Source organism: Diplotaxodon limnothrissa, linkage group LG4, assembly GCF_057381915.1.
Source record: "Diplotaxodon limnothrissa isolate DT_005_m linkage group LG4, D_limnothrissa_male_GT1.1, whole genome shotgun sequence".
In the NCBI taxonomy this organism is placed as follows: Eukaryota; Metazoa; Chordata; class Actinopteri; order Cichliformes; family Cichlidae; genus Diplotaxodon; species Diplotaxodon limnothrissa.
The window spans coordinates 9,617,809-9,630,653 of NC_140599.1; the positions used below are offsets into that span (position 1 = coordinate 9,617,809).

The window sequence follows — 12,845 nt, forward strand, 5'->3', positions numbered from 1 at the left end:
TTATGCTGCCTTTTCTTTTACTTTTCTTTTTTGTTCCTTTGGTTTGGTTTTCTTGTAGTGGACTGTCTGTGTGTTAGTAGTTGTAGTAGTAGTCATAGTGTACTGGTCTTTCAGTTTGTGACACACAGTTTTAATGCCTGGCATAGTGTCTCGTGTTTATTTTATTTCTCTCCTTTTTTGGGAATGAGGATTGCTCTCTCTCTCTCCTCCTCTCTCTCACTCTCTCTCCTTCTCTCTCTCTCTCTCTCTCTCTCTCTCTCTCTCTCTCTCTCTCTCTCTCTCTCTCTCTCCTCCCTCCATCCTTTGGTGCTCTGTTTCTCAACCCACCACATACAGTGAGATTTTTCAGGAGAATGGTCACCAAAACTGATTGCTTTTTTTGAATGATGCACCTTGGTATATATATATATATGTTTTATTTTAAAGAGTAATTGTTTTTAGTTTGTTTTTTTTCTGTGTGTGTGTTGCTCATGTAAAAATTTCTCCCTTGTTCTCGTTTTTCTTCACTCCATCTTTTCGTTCTCCTGTTTATTTCGTACATGGACTGGCTCTGTCTCTTTACTCCTCACTTTTGCATCCCGTACTCTTAACCTCCATCCTTGTCTCGTACGTGTTTGGTGTGGGAGTGCTGCGATTGTTTTGATTGGTCTCTATGCTGCATCCGACGCTTGCTGATTGGCTGAAATTTTCCTTTTTTAAAATGGTTTTTTTTTTTTTTTTTTTTAATTTTGTTCATTCTTTTCTTTTTTTAGTTTGTTACTCACTCTTGGTCATGTGATGCGCCCGTATTTGGCTGCGTGTAATTTCTGTGTTATATGATTATTAATTTTGTCGAACAAATGTTTTTTACCCCACTCTTTCTCCCCCTCTCTTTTGAATTTTATTTTTAAAACAATTTTCTTTTTAGGTACGTAAACCCCACAAGTTTGGTTTCATATGGAAATGTGACTTTGTTTTTGTCTGGTTTTACTGTCCGGGTCCGACTGGGAGGGCAAAAGTGGGCTGAGAAAGGATGAATGTTTGATTAATCATTAACACTTAAGATTTGCCTTCCGTATTGGTCTCTGCTGATTTGCATGTGTTTCTGCCGATCGTTTACCCAGTTTCATTAATTGCGCATGACACAAACCACACAAACACACACACAAAATAGCTATATATTTAGATTTCTCATGCAATGTCATGCACATAATGGAAAAACGAAGATTTGTCTGCCCTATTGGATGTGATACAACCAGTATTTGTATTCCCCGACTGATTTGGCTGTGCTTCCTTTATGTTTCAGATGCAAACACCCTGTGATTGCTTTGGTCGCTAAGAGATTGATGCATTTCTCGGCGGGTTTTCATGGTTGTCTGCAAATGCTGGCTAACCACCAGCTACGTGGTAGTTAAACTTGAAAAAGTGCTAATCGGAAATGGCAAAGTTTTTGCCTTCATGCAGCAACAAACACGTTTCAAAAGGTGTTCAAAACTTTTTGAACTGGGAAATGCTCATTTGTCTCCCGTGAGTTTGGCTGTGAGACGGTTGTGGATCTAACTCTAGGCCTTATTGGCCTGATCCTACACTGCCAACGTGATTGTCACATGTCCAAAATGGCAGACAAGTTAACGTCACGTGGTTAGAGGTCACATTTCTTGCAAAACCTCAGTAAACAAATAGATTATTAGAGTAGCTTAAATGTTCCGTTGCTACAGGGTAAAGGCCTTTGCACACAGCATATCCATCCAAATATATTGTGCTAGATATCTTTTAGACTCGTCTATTCATAATTGAAACGTTCACACCGACCGCGTGATTTCACTGGATGAATTTGAAGCATTTTTCTAACAGTGACAAATCAGATCACTGTATTTGGCAAAAAGTGCACTGTAGGTCAAAAAGCACACTGATACTGAATATACATATAGTAAAAAGTTTTGTGTCGCTTTTTTTTGCAGTGCGCTCGCTATATAATGGCCTTAAGTGTAGTGTTACCTTCAGGCTTAAAGCCTCTGGGAAATTTTCCCTCTTGTAACACAAACGTTTGCATAAATTTGATTCATTGACTAAACTGAGATTTCAGAATGTTTCCACTCAGACACCAGCACACAGTTGTGTGAGAGAGGTAGCCGGGCCTGGCTAATTGAATCATTTGCCACTGACCTTGTCATTTGCAATGAGGGAAAAATGAGGTAAACCTCATTTCCATTTGAATGAAGCTCTGCAGATAAAGAACATGACTCACCGAGAGGGGCGATGCGAAAGGCAGCCTTAATGGTCTTATAAATTGGAGTGAAGCGTGCATGCGCACACAAGCACTCTCATTCCTCAAGCTCTCTCGCTCTCTCTCTTTCTCACACACACAAGCAGAGGCTCTTCGCTGGGCAAAAGGTCATTAATCTTTAGCTTGCCACACAGTCAAATGTGCAACTTCAACAGCACACTTGGACAGTATGGGTTATTACAGGGAGCTACAATCTCCTTCTCTTAAAGCCCATCAAAGGAAGATGAGGATAGATCAAGGGACCGGAGTAGAAGCCTTTGAAGCTCAGAGAGGAGATTATCAGCCGTCTTGGATTGAAAGGCCGGAGCATTAGTCTGAAATGTCAGCGAGCATGCACAGAACACGCACGCCCCTTTAAAAAAAAAAGAAGAAGAAGAAAAAGCCACAGTACTTGCCAAAAAATAAGTACAGCTCAGTTTCCTTTGCTGTATCCCCACCCCTGTTTATGCGCACATCAACAATACAACCAGTGTCACCAGTGGCACTCCTTGTATCTGTTCATAGCGAATCACTAAATCTCTACTGGGCAACCTGCTTTTTATTGCATGATGACTAAAAAGTCCCCTAACAATCTCCATCCAGTTATACACACAAACATACACGTGCTACATAAACAAGAGTCAGCAGCCTCGTCGCTGATGAAATGCAGCAGCACTCACTTTTATTTTCCAGCCTGTGATGTTGTGTTTCATTATTCTGCAGAGGCAGATTTCTCTATAATGTGCACAATATTTAACATGTGGTGCCAGCAGAAGAAAATATTGTTTGACCTTCAAGGGTGCATTTTGATGATAATTATTATAATAAAGAAATGTGGCAGACTAGGAAAGGCTGATTGGGGGAAGAAGATAAGCTACAATGTTGGCACAACTAAATTGCTTAACCATAATCCCAAATGACACCGCTATTTCCTTTTTAATAACAAAGTCAGCCACACGATGAGCAGAGACTATTATAATAACTCAACACAGCAGCAGGCTTTTTCAATCTACTGTACAAAACACCACGCATATCAGCCCTGGCCTTGAGATTTACATTTCAGACTATGTGCTACTTTTCCTCTGCTGAGCTGTTGTGTCTGTGCCTCTGACTGTTGGCTCCTCCATCCCCCAGGTGAATAACGCCACCGCCAGAGTGATGACTAACAAGAAGATGGTCAGCCCTTATCCTAATGGAGAAGCTCTCAGCACACTACCCTATGGTAACACACACTGTGATGTGCACAAACAATGAACCCAAGCCTGTCTAAAAATACAAACATCATAGGTACATGCGGAGAATAGTTTATAGCTTCGCAGTCCATTAAGTTCATTTCCAGCTCTGCGTTCTTATTCTTCTTATTCTTATTCTGGTTTTTAGTCCATTTGAATCGGACTCTGGCACAGTTTTCTTACTTGTTGCGGGGTCGTTTGAGCAGATGCGAACAAATTGGCACTCGGGTATAGACCAAAACAACTGCACCGAGACGCATCAGAGGTGGTGGTCTGTATGGTTTGTTTACAGTGTGAAAGCGAGCTGAACCAGCAACCTGCAAGTTTGAGTGATAGCGAGGTATGCTTTGCATTCTGGGATGCAGCAGCTACCATCAATGCACAGAGTGTACAAACGGTCATTGCGAGCTAGCAACAAGCTGTAAAATGAATCCATATTCCCCACGTTTACTTTTGTTTCTCCTGCCTCAGACACACCTGATAATCTGACTGAACGTGGTTTGTAGTGATGCATTTTTTTGTAAAAGAAACCAAACTAAAGGGAAAAGCTACAAACTCATTAACTGATTCAGATCAAACTAAACAAACTGCAGGTGTGAAAACACTCGGAGCTCTGCGTCATTCACAGTTCACAAAAGAAACTTTAATAATCAAAATGTATTTTATAATCGGTCCTGGTGCAGTCGGTCAGTTCATCCAAAAAAACGAATAACACAAGAATTGTATTCTTTATGTTTTGATTGGTTGTCGTTGCAAACAGGAGGTTTGAATAGCAGCTTCTTCTCGTAGATTTACCAGCAACTTTATAGCAAGCAACTGATGACAGCAGTAAAAGGGAATATCAGAACATATCCACAGTACACCATATGTAATATACTGGATAAACCATTTTTGCTGTAAAAACAGATGGGGTACTGTTATCATACCGTAAGTGCTTCTACAAGGTCGCTGAGGGGTAGCACTATGCATGCGACAGGCATTAACACTTTAAAGACGGCTCCTGTTTATCATTTGCTCTTTCCCTTCTCTGTGTGACTATTAGCAGGGTGGAAGTTGAGTCCTGTGGTGGGAGCTATGTATGGACCAGAGATCTACGCAGGTAAGGTCCATCTCTGTCTCTTCAAGCCACACTAAAAATGGTCTGTCTGGCTGTAGAGTGACAGCCCCACTTTACATTTTAGTCACACTGTGATTGTTAATCTGTATTAATGCACTGCTCACCCAGCATTCTTCCTCACTGACAGTTTTATTGATACAGTCCTCTGTGTTATAGTTGGAATGTTCCTCTGCCTTTCTTTCAATTTATTCCGAGTGTCACTTTGTTTTATATACTGTCATCCCATTTCCTACCTGGGTTGTCATCTTTCCTCCTTTAATCCTCTCCTGTCCTCTTTATCTGCTTCCTCGCCTACAGTTCCAGGGTTTCCCTACCCTACAGCAGCAGCAGCAGCCACAACAGCGGCAGCGGCATTTCGCGGTGCCCACCTCCGGGGCCGAGGCCGGCCCGTCTACAGTGCTGTGCGGGCCGCTGTGCCGCAGCCTGCCATCCCTGCCTATCCTGGGTGAGGATAACCTGCCTCTTTATAAACAAGAGCTGTTGCTGTTGAAGCTCATTCTGGATATAGAAAAAAAAATCAGGATCTGTTTTGTTTAGTGCTTCGGTAAATCCGCCGAGCATCACCTCATGAGTCATTTTCCAAATTCTGTTTGACCAGGTCTCTGCTTAACACAGCTGTGCTCATTCACTCCTCATGCTCAAACATTATTCACACTTCACTCTCTTCAGCAGTCCAACTGGCACATTGTCAGTCCGTTTACAAGCTATTCAGTGGAGTGTGACACACTGATGGGATTGCACCATTGAAGCCTCATTTGAATAAACACATAGATCCTACCGTCAGCAGATTTGCATAAACACACACGGACCACATGCAGACATTATACAGCAGCAGTCACCTTGCGCACAGATTTGCTTTAGATTATTCACGTTTACCATGATTTGTTTTTGCGTTTTTTGTTCCCTCGGTGTGTGTGCACTGTGCATGTTGTTGCTGTGCTGCGATGATTGGCTAATGGGGGTTGCGACTGCGATCGTATTCAGTTCAAAGCCAAATTGACCGGTGGCTTGTCTGTACATGACATTTAAATAAAGCGAAACGAGATGAAATTGTGCGTGGGGTGGGTGAGGGATGCAGGAAATACCTTCTCCATACGTGCTCCACTGAAAACTACACCTCCCAGACATCGTTCCTCATAAAACGATCTATTCAAAATGGCCTTTATTGGCCAGATTTTCTACTCGCTGGGGAGCAATAGCCGTTTATGGTCTCATTTCAGTTCAATAACCTTTATGTATTAGCCCCACGAGTGTATTGTTTAATGTTTTTGAGATGCAGTTGTGGAGCTTAAATGGAACTTGTATTTCCTCTGCATGCTGCATGGGTGTGAAATAACTACTTTTCTCTCTCTCTCTCTCCCTCTTTCTTCCCTTTTCTCCCTCTCTCTACCTGATCCCTCTTTTTCTCTATTTTGCTGTGTTGTGACCTCCATCCACCCTGGGTTTCTGGGACCGTGCACCACTCTGTTCGCACTGCACCCTCCACTTCCTGCTCTTCTTCCGCTCTGTCCCCCTCTCTCTCTCTCTCCCCCTCCCATGTTCTCCTCCTCCTCTCAGCGTGGTGTATCAGGATGGGTTTTACGGAGCCGCAGACTTATATGTAAGTAAATTCACCTCCAACCGACACACCATCTCTGTCCCTCCCCTCACGGCTTTCTCCTGCTCTTTTTTTTTTCTTCTTGGGGTGATTCTGCATGTGTGTCCGGTCATGCGCTGCACAGAGCTGCCTCCATAATGGTGAATGGTGAGAACTCTTTAGAAGCACGACATGCCACATACCTGCACAAGGTCCTTTGTCTTTTGTGCATGAGCGTTGTTTTTCGTCGACAAACGTGCTGGTTATCACACAACTGAGCACCAGCTGTGTTCATTTAAAAATGAAATAAAACTGAATAAATGACATCGTGTGATGGGATCCACAACACCACTACAAAGGCTGCTCTGTAGGCGGATGCGGCAGCGTGCGTCAGTGAATGAGTGTGTGCGTGCGTGTGTGCATCCAGGTTGACAACGGTTGTTTCTGTTCTCTCTATAGACTAGTGTTTCAGGACTCAGTCCTTAGTCCCAGATTGCCTCAGGTAGGGTCAACTCAACACCAAACCCTGAGTGTGCATTGTTTTACTGTACTACCTCCTCTGATCTTATGAATCATCTTCTGATCTGATCTGGAACATGTTGTCTTTTAGTTGTTTTAAAAATTACCGCTGCTTTGAATTTTGCTTTATTCTTTTACTAACTCACTGATTTTTCTTTTTTGTTCTTGCTTTTCCAGTTGTGGGAAAGAGCTTTGTTTTTGTTTTGTTTTTTAACTAAAAGTACTAAATTGTATGGAGTGCTTTTCTTCCTGCTCAAAAGAGAACCTGGTCTCTTTTGTCTGGTTGGCTAGTTTTGGTGGAAAATGACACCTGCTCTTATTTTGTTCTCGTGTTGGAAAAGATGGCAGTATGCATACAGTTGTAAAAGTTCTGGTCAAATGTTTGCATTCACTTGTCAGACACACTTATATCACTGCAGTTTGGGCTCCTTAATTATTTCTACAGCTGCTCTTTATTTGAGACGGCAGGAAATCGACTTTTTATGTCACTTGAAAAACAAGTGAGGGTTTTTTTTAATGTTCTTTTTTAGATCCCTCAGTAGATACAAGGACAACTCAGACTGGTCAAAAATAAGCTACAAAAGCTGACTGTATTTTTAGTAAGTATCAGTGGCCTACAGTCATGTAGAAAAGAGAAGTTTTCACTCGGTGCAGTCCTGTGAAGAAAACCGCCAACTTTAGCAATAACTGGATCGTTTTCTGTTTGCCCTTAGCTGTTTACTGAGATCAGGCTCTCACATCGTCGTGGAGGAATTTTGGCCTGTTTTTCTTCACAACGTTGCTTTTATTCGTCTAGATTTGCAGGCGTTTTGCTCATACTTCTTTTTTTCAGCCATTCTGCTGATTTGCTCCTTTTCCTGTGATGAGTGACTCTGTGACTCCACGGTGCAAAGAAACCCAATTCACAAAACGTGGTGCTGTGGATTATGGCCAAAAATCTATATGGAGACAAAGTTGCCTCAAAAGGTTTACAAACGTGCACAAATGAGTGATTTGTGTTTAACTGTTGAGGACTCACAAGCACGTTTCAATCCACACACAAATACAAAGCAATCTAACTGGGATGTAACACTATTTCACAAATGCATAGACCCAAACTTTGAATATCATCACATGATTGGCATGAGGGCCTGTGCAGACTCATCCATGGATAATTTACATCGCAACACACCAACTACACGTGCGCCCAGAAGCATAACAGGTATAACTTCTCGGCCAGCGGCTTATAATCCAGGCTTTAATGGAAGCATAACACTGAACATTTCACAGCACTGCATAGAGTCCAGTAAACAACGCTGCTTTTCACATGACTGTACAGTACAGGTTAACCTCATGAGACTGACTCGTGCTATTTTGAAACCAGAGGCAAGGGCTGAGGCGTGCACTGAGCATGCTCATATGGTAGCAATGTCCCTTTTTATTTATTGTTTATTTTAATCTACTGAGGCCTCTAATTTACTCAGTGAAAATCATGCTGAATCTAGTGATTCAGATCATAACTCAGCAGGAAGTGGTTTGCTGAGATTTCCCCCTCCACATCACCACCAAGCAGACATCTGGTTGTCCTGTGCTTCTGTTTTTTGACCTGGCATCACTCGTTTTTTTAAGAAAGTTTGACCTAAAATGCAAATAAAAGAGTGCAATGATTTGTAAATGATTTAAAAGGAAACCGAGAGATGTAGTTTGAAAAGTTTGTAGTTTTGAATTTTAGGCAAGAAACTTTTCTGTTTTGTTTTGGAGCAGGTACAACAAGTGATTGGAAAAATTGTGTAACGCTAGAAAACCAACTAAAGGAATATCTCACAGCTAACGAGGTAGATTAGTGGCTTAGTAAGTACAGCATCTGTCGAGTAATTACTCAGTATATGGTGCAAAATGTAGTTTAAAGCATACTCGGAGCTCGACGTGGCCCACTAAGCCACTAATTATGGTTCATAGTACACCCCTCTGGTGCTAAACTGACCTCCCTGCAGTCCAGACACAAAACATTTTTTTTTTTTTTTACAGGACAAGGTGATGCAGCATGGTGCAACATTCCCCAGTTTCAGTATTTCATGTTTTATATCGAAAATAAGCCGTAAATGATTTACAAATCATTGTATTTTGCACCTTTTCCATAAGGCGGTGAATGCAGATACTCTAGTGCTACTTTGTTTCAGAAATGTTGTTTTAATATATGCTTTCACATAATCAGGTTTATTTAAACTTGGCTGCAGAAATAATTGCCCCAGTACTGCTTTAATATACCATAGATGTCTTTTGCAAGTATATCTAAACCTTTGACTGTACTGCGTTTTCCAAAAACTAAAACACAAACTATATTTCCAATTGGATGCTACCATATTATTATTATTATCAGATTATCATAAACTCGAAGTTCCTTGTGTTGTAAACTTTTTGTTTCTAAATCTGAGGCTGTGATTTTACAGCAGTGTCCCGTGAACGTTAGTCAGTGCCCTGAAAGCCTTCTGCCCAGAGGGGGCTCAAGCTGAAATGGAGAACATGGTCTCTTCCTGAATTAACTGCACACCCCCAGGATGATTATTGAAGCATGTGCTGATCAGCTGCTGCATGCCGGCGTGCTGTTTTACTGCTCCTTCTTTCCCTCCACTTACCCAGAAAGCCTTGCTCTCTCCCACTAATAAACATTTTGTACCCCACCTGCCTCCCTCTGGTCCGTGTCTCGTAGCCATCGCTGAGAATGCTGGGATGTTTCTGTTGTGATTGGATATTCTCCATTCTGATCAGGTCCAAATGCAGTGGGATTGTTTTGTTTCTTTTTATTTGTCTTTCTTTTTTTAAGGAGGTCTGGATTGTAATTTTGGGTCATGCATGCAGTCTCAGTGCAAGGAGATGATTTTAGTGTCAGTCTAGGCTTGTGTGGGTGTGTCAGTGTGTGTGACCTTTTTGTTTCCTTCTTTTTTTCAGTCTTTCTCTCTGTTGTCTTTGTTCTAAATCCATGCAAAAGAAACACTTCTAATAACAAATATTGTTTTTGTCATAAGCAAATACTCTCCATCACCACTGGAAATGCAACACTAGCATCCGTTAGTGTCCTTAGAGCTGTAGGAGTCCTCTTGATGTATCTGTTCATTACTTTAATCTTCCCAAGACACTGAGGTTTCTATACGGCCTCAGATGTGTGCGCATTTTATCTTCCACTACTTGTTTTTTTTACCTCCCCCTCTCCCGTAGCGGTAATAATACAATCTAACTCGACTTCGACAGTCCAATTTCCTCTCCCTGTCTCACTGATAAAACATTTCCTCCATCACGCCCCACCACCTCCTCCTTTTCCCCCTATGCATATGCAATATACTGACACAAACTGTATGTTTATCGTAGACGATAAGAAAGTAATTGTGCTCTGAATACACAGAAGAAAGTATTCGTAACTTCTGCACCAAATGTCAGTTTGTTGCATCTCTCCCGCCCCTCCTCCTTGACACACCGTAGCTCAGGTATCTTCCTCCTCAGAGGCGTGCGAGTTAGCTCTGCTGTATGTGTCTCTCTCAGGGAGGTTACCCGGCTGCTGCTGCAGCCGCCGCCGCCGCTTATCGCTACGCCCAGCCTGCGGCTGTAACCGGGGCAACCGCTGCAGCTGCTGCCTACAGTGACAGGTGAGGTCAAGGCAGGACACAAATATACACGTAGACACGCTAAACTGTACGGCAGAGCTCCCGAGGTGAAGCGTTAATATTCTGAAAGGCTCTGATCCTTCATTGTGTTTTAGGGGCTTTTTTATTTATTTTTTATTTTTTGAGTAAGAGAGAAAACTTTTAATCGAGTTTGGGGATTTAAGGTTCACTTATGTTGGATAACAGTTTGATAAGATAACAGTAAGAGTTGTATGTAATCTTGTATCTGAGGGTTTTTGTCATTGGGACGCAGTGGGGGGAGCATTTGCACTTTCAAGCCAATGTTTGCACAATGTGTGGCTCCTTATGTGCGCAGGAGAGCCAGAAAAGATGAAAGAGGGGAAAGAATAAAATGTTGACATGAAGAATTATCATTTGACTGTACCAGGACTTTCCCCTCATCCGCTTTTCATTCATTTAATTTTATTAGAGTTAATCGAATTCTGCAGGCTGGTTAATGTCAGGCAGCGCACAGGTATTGCATGGCAGGACGCTGATTTGCATTAGCTGACGTGCTGTTGGCCTATGTGAAGCTTTTAACTGGATAGAAATAAAATATATTTTAAAGTGTGTGATGGATTAATGCTGCTGTTGCCTGGGTTGTAGCACAATGAGGAAATAACTTCGATATATGACTGAAAATGGGCTCTTCTACAGATGCTCATCAACCAGTTTTATTTTTGTGCGTAAAAAAAGTAATCGTCCACTTCTGTTTGTGCTGAAGCAACTGCAAAAGATGCATTTATTCTTTCTGTGGATTTTAAACCTGCGTTTAAGTTTCAAAATTAGGCCGCCTGCTAGGGTTCAAAGGGAGATTAGAAAGGAAGCTCTCCAAAACAGGACAACAGCAAAGTTCATAGTTGCCAGACTTATTTTGACCTTGTTAAGTAATCTCTTGTGTTTTTGTTCCCAGTTATGGCCGGGTGTACACTACAGACCCATACCACGCTTTAGCTCCGGCGGCTGCTGCTTACGGCGTGGGAGCCATGGTGAGTAAACGGACACAAGCTCTACAACATAAGTAGAACAGTAGGGAGGGAATAATGGAATAACTGGGTGTGCGACACATTATGTTCAGTTTAGTTCAGTTTTGTTTATGTAGCACCAGCTCATAACAATCTATTGATGAGGCGACTGTTGGAACAAAGAACTCCCTGTTTAAAGGAAGTGGGGGGAGCGTGAAGTCAGTCAGCCAGCAGTCTGAGCCTATAGCAGTATGACCCTGATGGTTCAGGGTCACCTGATCCACCATGGCTGAAAGTTTGAAGACTAATCTTAACAAGAGTCTACCAACTCCAAAATAGGAGCTGGTTCAGCAGCAGAAGGGCCTGAAAGCTGAAGCTTTGCCTCAAATTCTACTTTTAGAAACTCTAGAAACACCAAGTTAGCCTGCAGCATGAAGGTCATGTGGTGTACTGGGAAAATGTGATAGTATATGGCGTTATTTTCGTGCCACTATTCTGAGCGCACGTAAAAAAAAGTTTGCAGGTGCAAGTGTTGCATTTTGAGGAGAAATTTATTTTGAGCGAAGAAAAGCTGAATTTGAGTGAACAAAATTCATTGCTGCGTGCAAAAAATGTATTTCAGTGTTTGCTATTATCCACACACACACACACACACACACACACACACACACACACACACACACACACACACACACACAATAGCAGCTCCTCTCGCTCAGTTTTTGTATTTGCGCTTGCTCGCAATGTGTTGCTCACGCTCTCAACATTTCTGCCTGTGCGCGTTCAACTCTTTCTGAACACTGTTATATTTGTGCCACAAAAACCAGCCAATCACAGACTTGGATGCAAAAATATCTGATTGGCTGTTCTGGTCTCCAATCAGCTCGGAATGACGAAATGCAATATCCCAGAATGCATTTCATCCAAAGCTCAAACGAGGCAGTGGCAGAGGAACACAAAGTGGCGGAGTTTGAAATATTACTCTTTCTGGGTCACAAAATTAACTTTAAAGATATTTTCATGTGAGAATGTTGCTGTGTAAACTTCTAATATCTGCTCGATTTATCAAGACATCACATATTTGCAAAAGTGCTCTAAACGTTTTCAGAGATGCCTGAGTTCTGGACGAAATACAATAAATTTCTCCTCAAAATGCAACACTTGCACCTGTAAACTTTTTTTTACGTGCGCTCAGAATAGTGGCACAAAAATAACGCCATAATAGTATGATGTCTTTAAAATAAGATGGGTCCTGACTGTTAAAGACTTTGTGTGTCAGGAGAAGGACAAATATTATGTGCCTTTTCTTGTCACTGCAGTGTTTTGGATCAACTGAAGGGTTTTGGATAAGATAACGAAGTTATCACGATGCAGTGATTCTGAGATATTTGACAAACATCTGTGTAAGTGAACAAGAAAAACTCTTGGGGAAAAAAATGAGGAGTTAGATATTTAATCTGTACGTTGTGGCGTCAATGTGGACTTTTTTTTTTTTTTTTTTTTAATAAAAATTTTGCAATTCAATTTATTAGCTATTTCACTTTGTGAGTTTG

General features: G+C 41.7%; 1 protein-coding gene across 7 annotated transcripts in view; it reads left to right on the forward strand.

The window, feature by feature from the left end:
• Positions 1-12,845, forward strand: part of LOC146633262 (RNA binding protein fox-1 homolog 2-like) — a 54,569-nt gene that overhangs the window by 38,876 nt on the left and 2,848 nt on the right. For 4 of the 7 annotated variants that reach the window (XM_085351421.1, XM_085351424.1, XM_085351426.1 and 1 more), the window contains 6 exons: positions 3,380-3,467; positions 4,520-4,576; positions 4,892-5,039; positions 6,152-6,194; positions 10,206-10,309; positions 11,241-11,316. In XM_085351421.1, coding sequence (XP_085207547.1) covers positions 3,380-3,467; positions 4,520-4,576; positions 4,892-5,039; positions 6,152-6,194; positions 10,206-10,309; positions 11,241-11,316 — 516 coding nt within the window. Of the gene's footprint in view, positions 1-3,379; positions 3,468-4,519; positions 4,577-4,891; positions 5,040-6,151; positions 6,195-6,629; positions 6,673-10,205; positions 10,310-11,240; positions 11,317-12,611; positions 12,696-12,845 lie in introns of those variants that run through there. The other 3 variants (XM_085351423.1, XM_085351422.1, XM_085351427.1) reach the window with 3 other exon arrangements.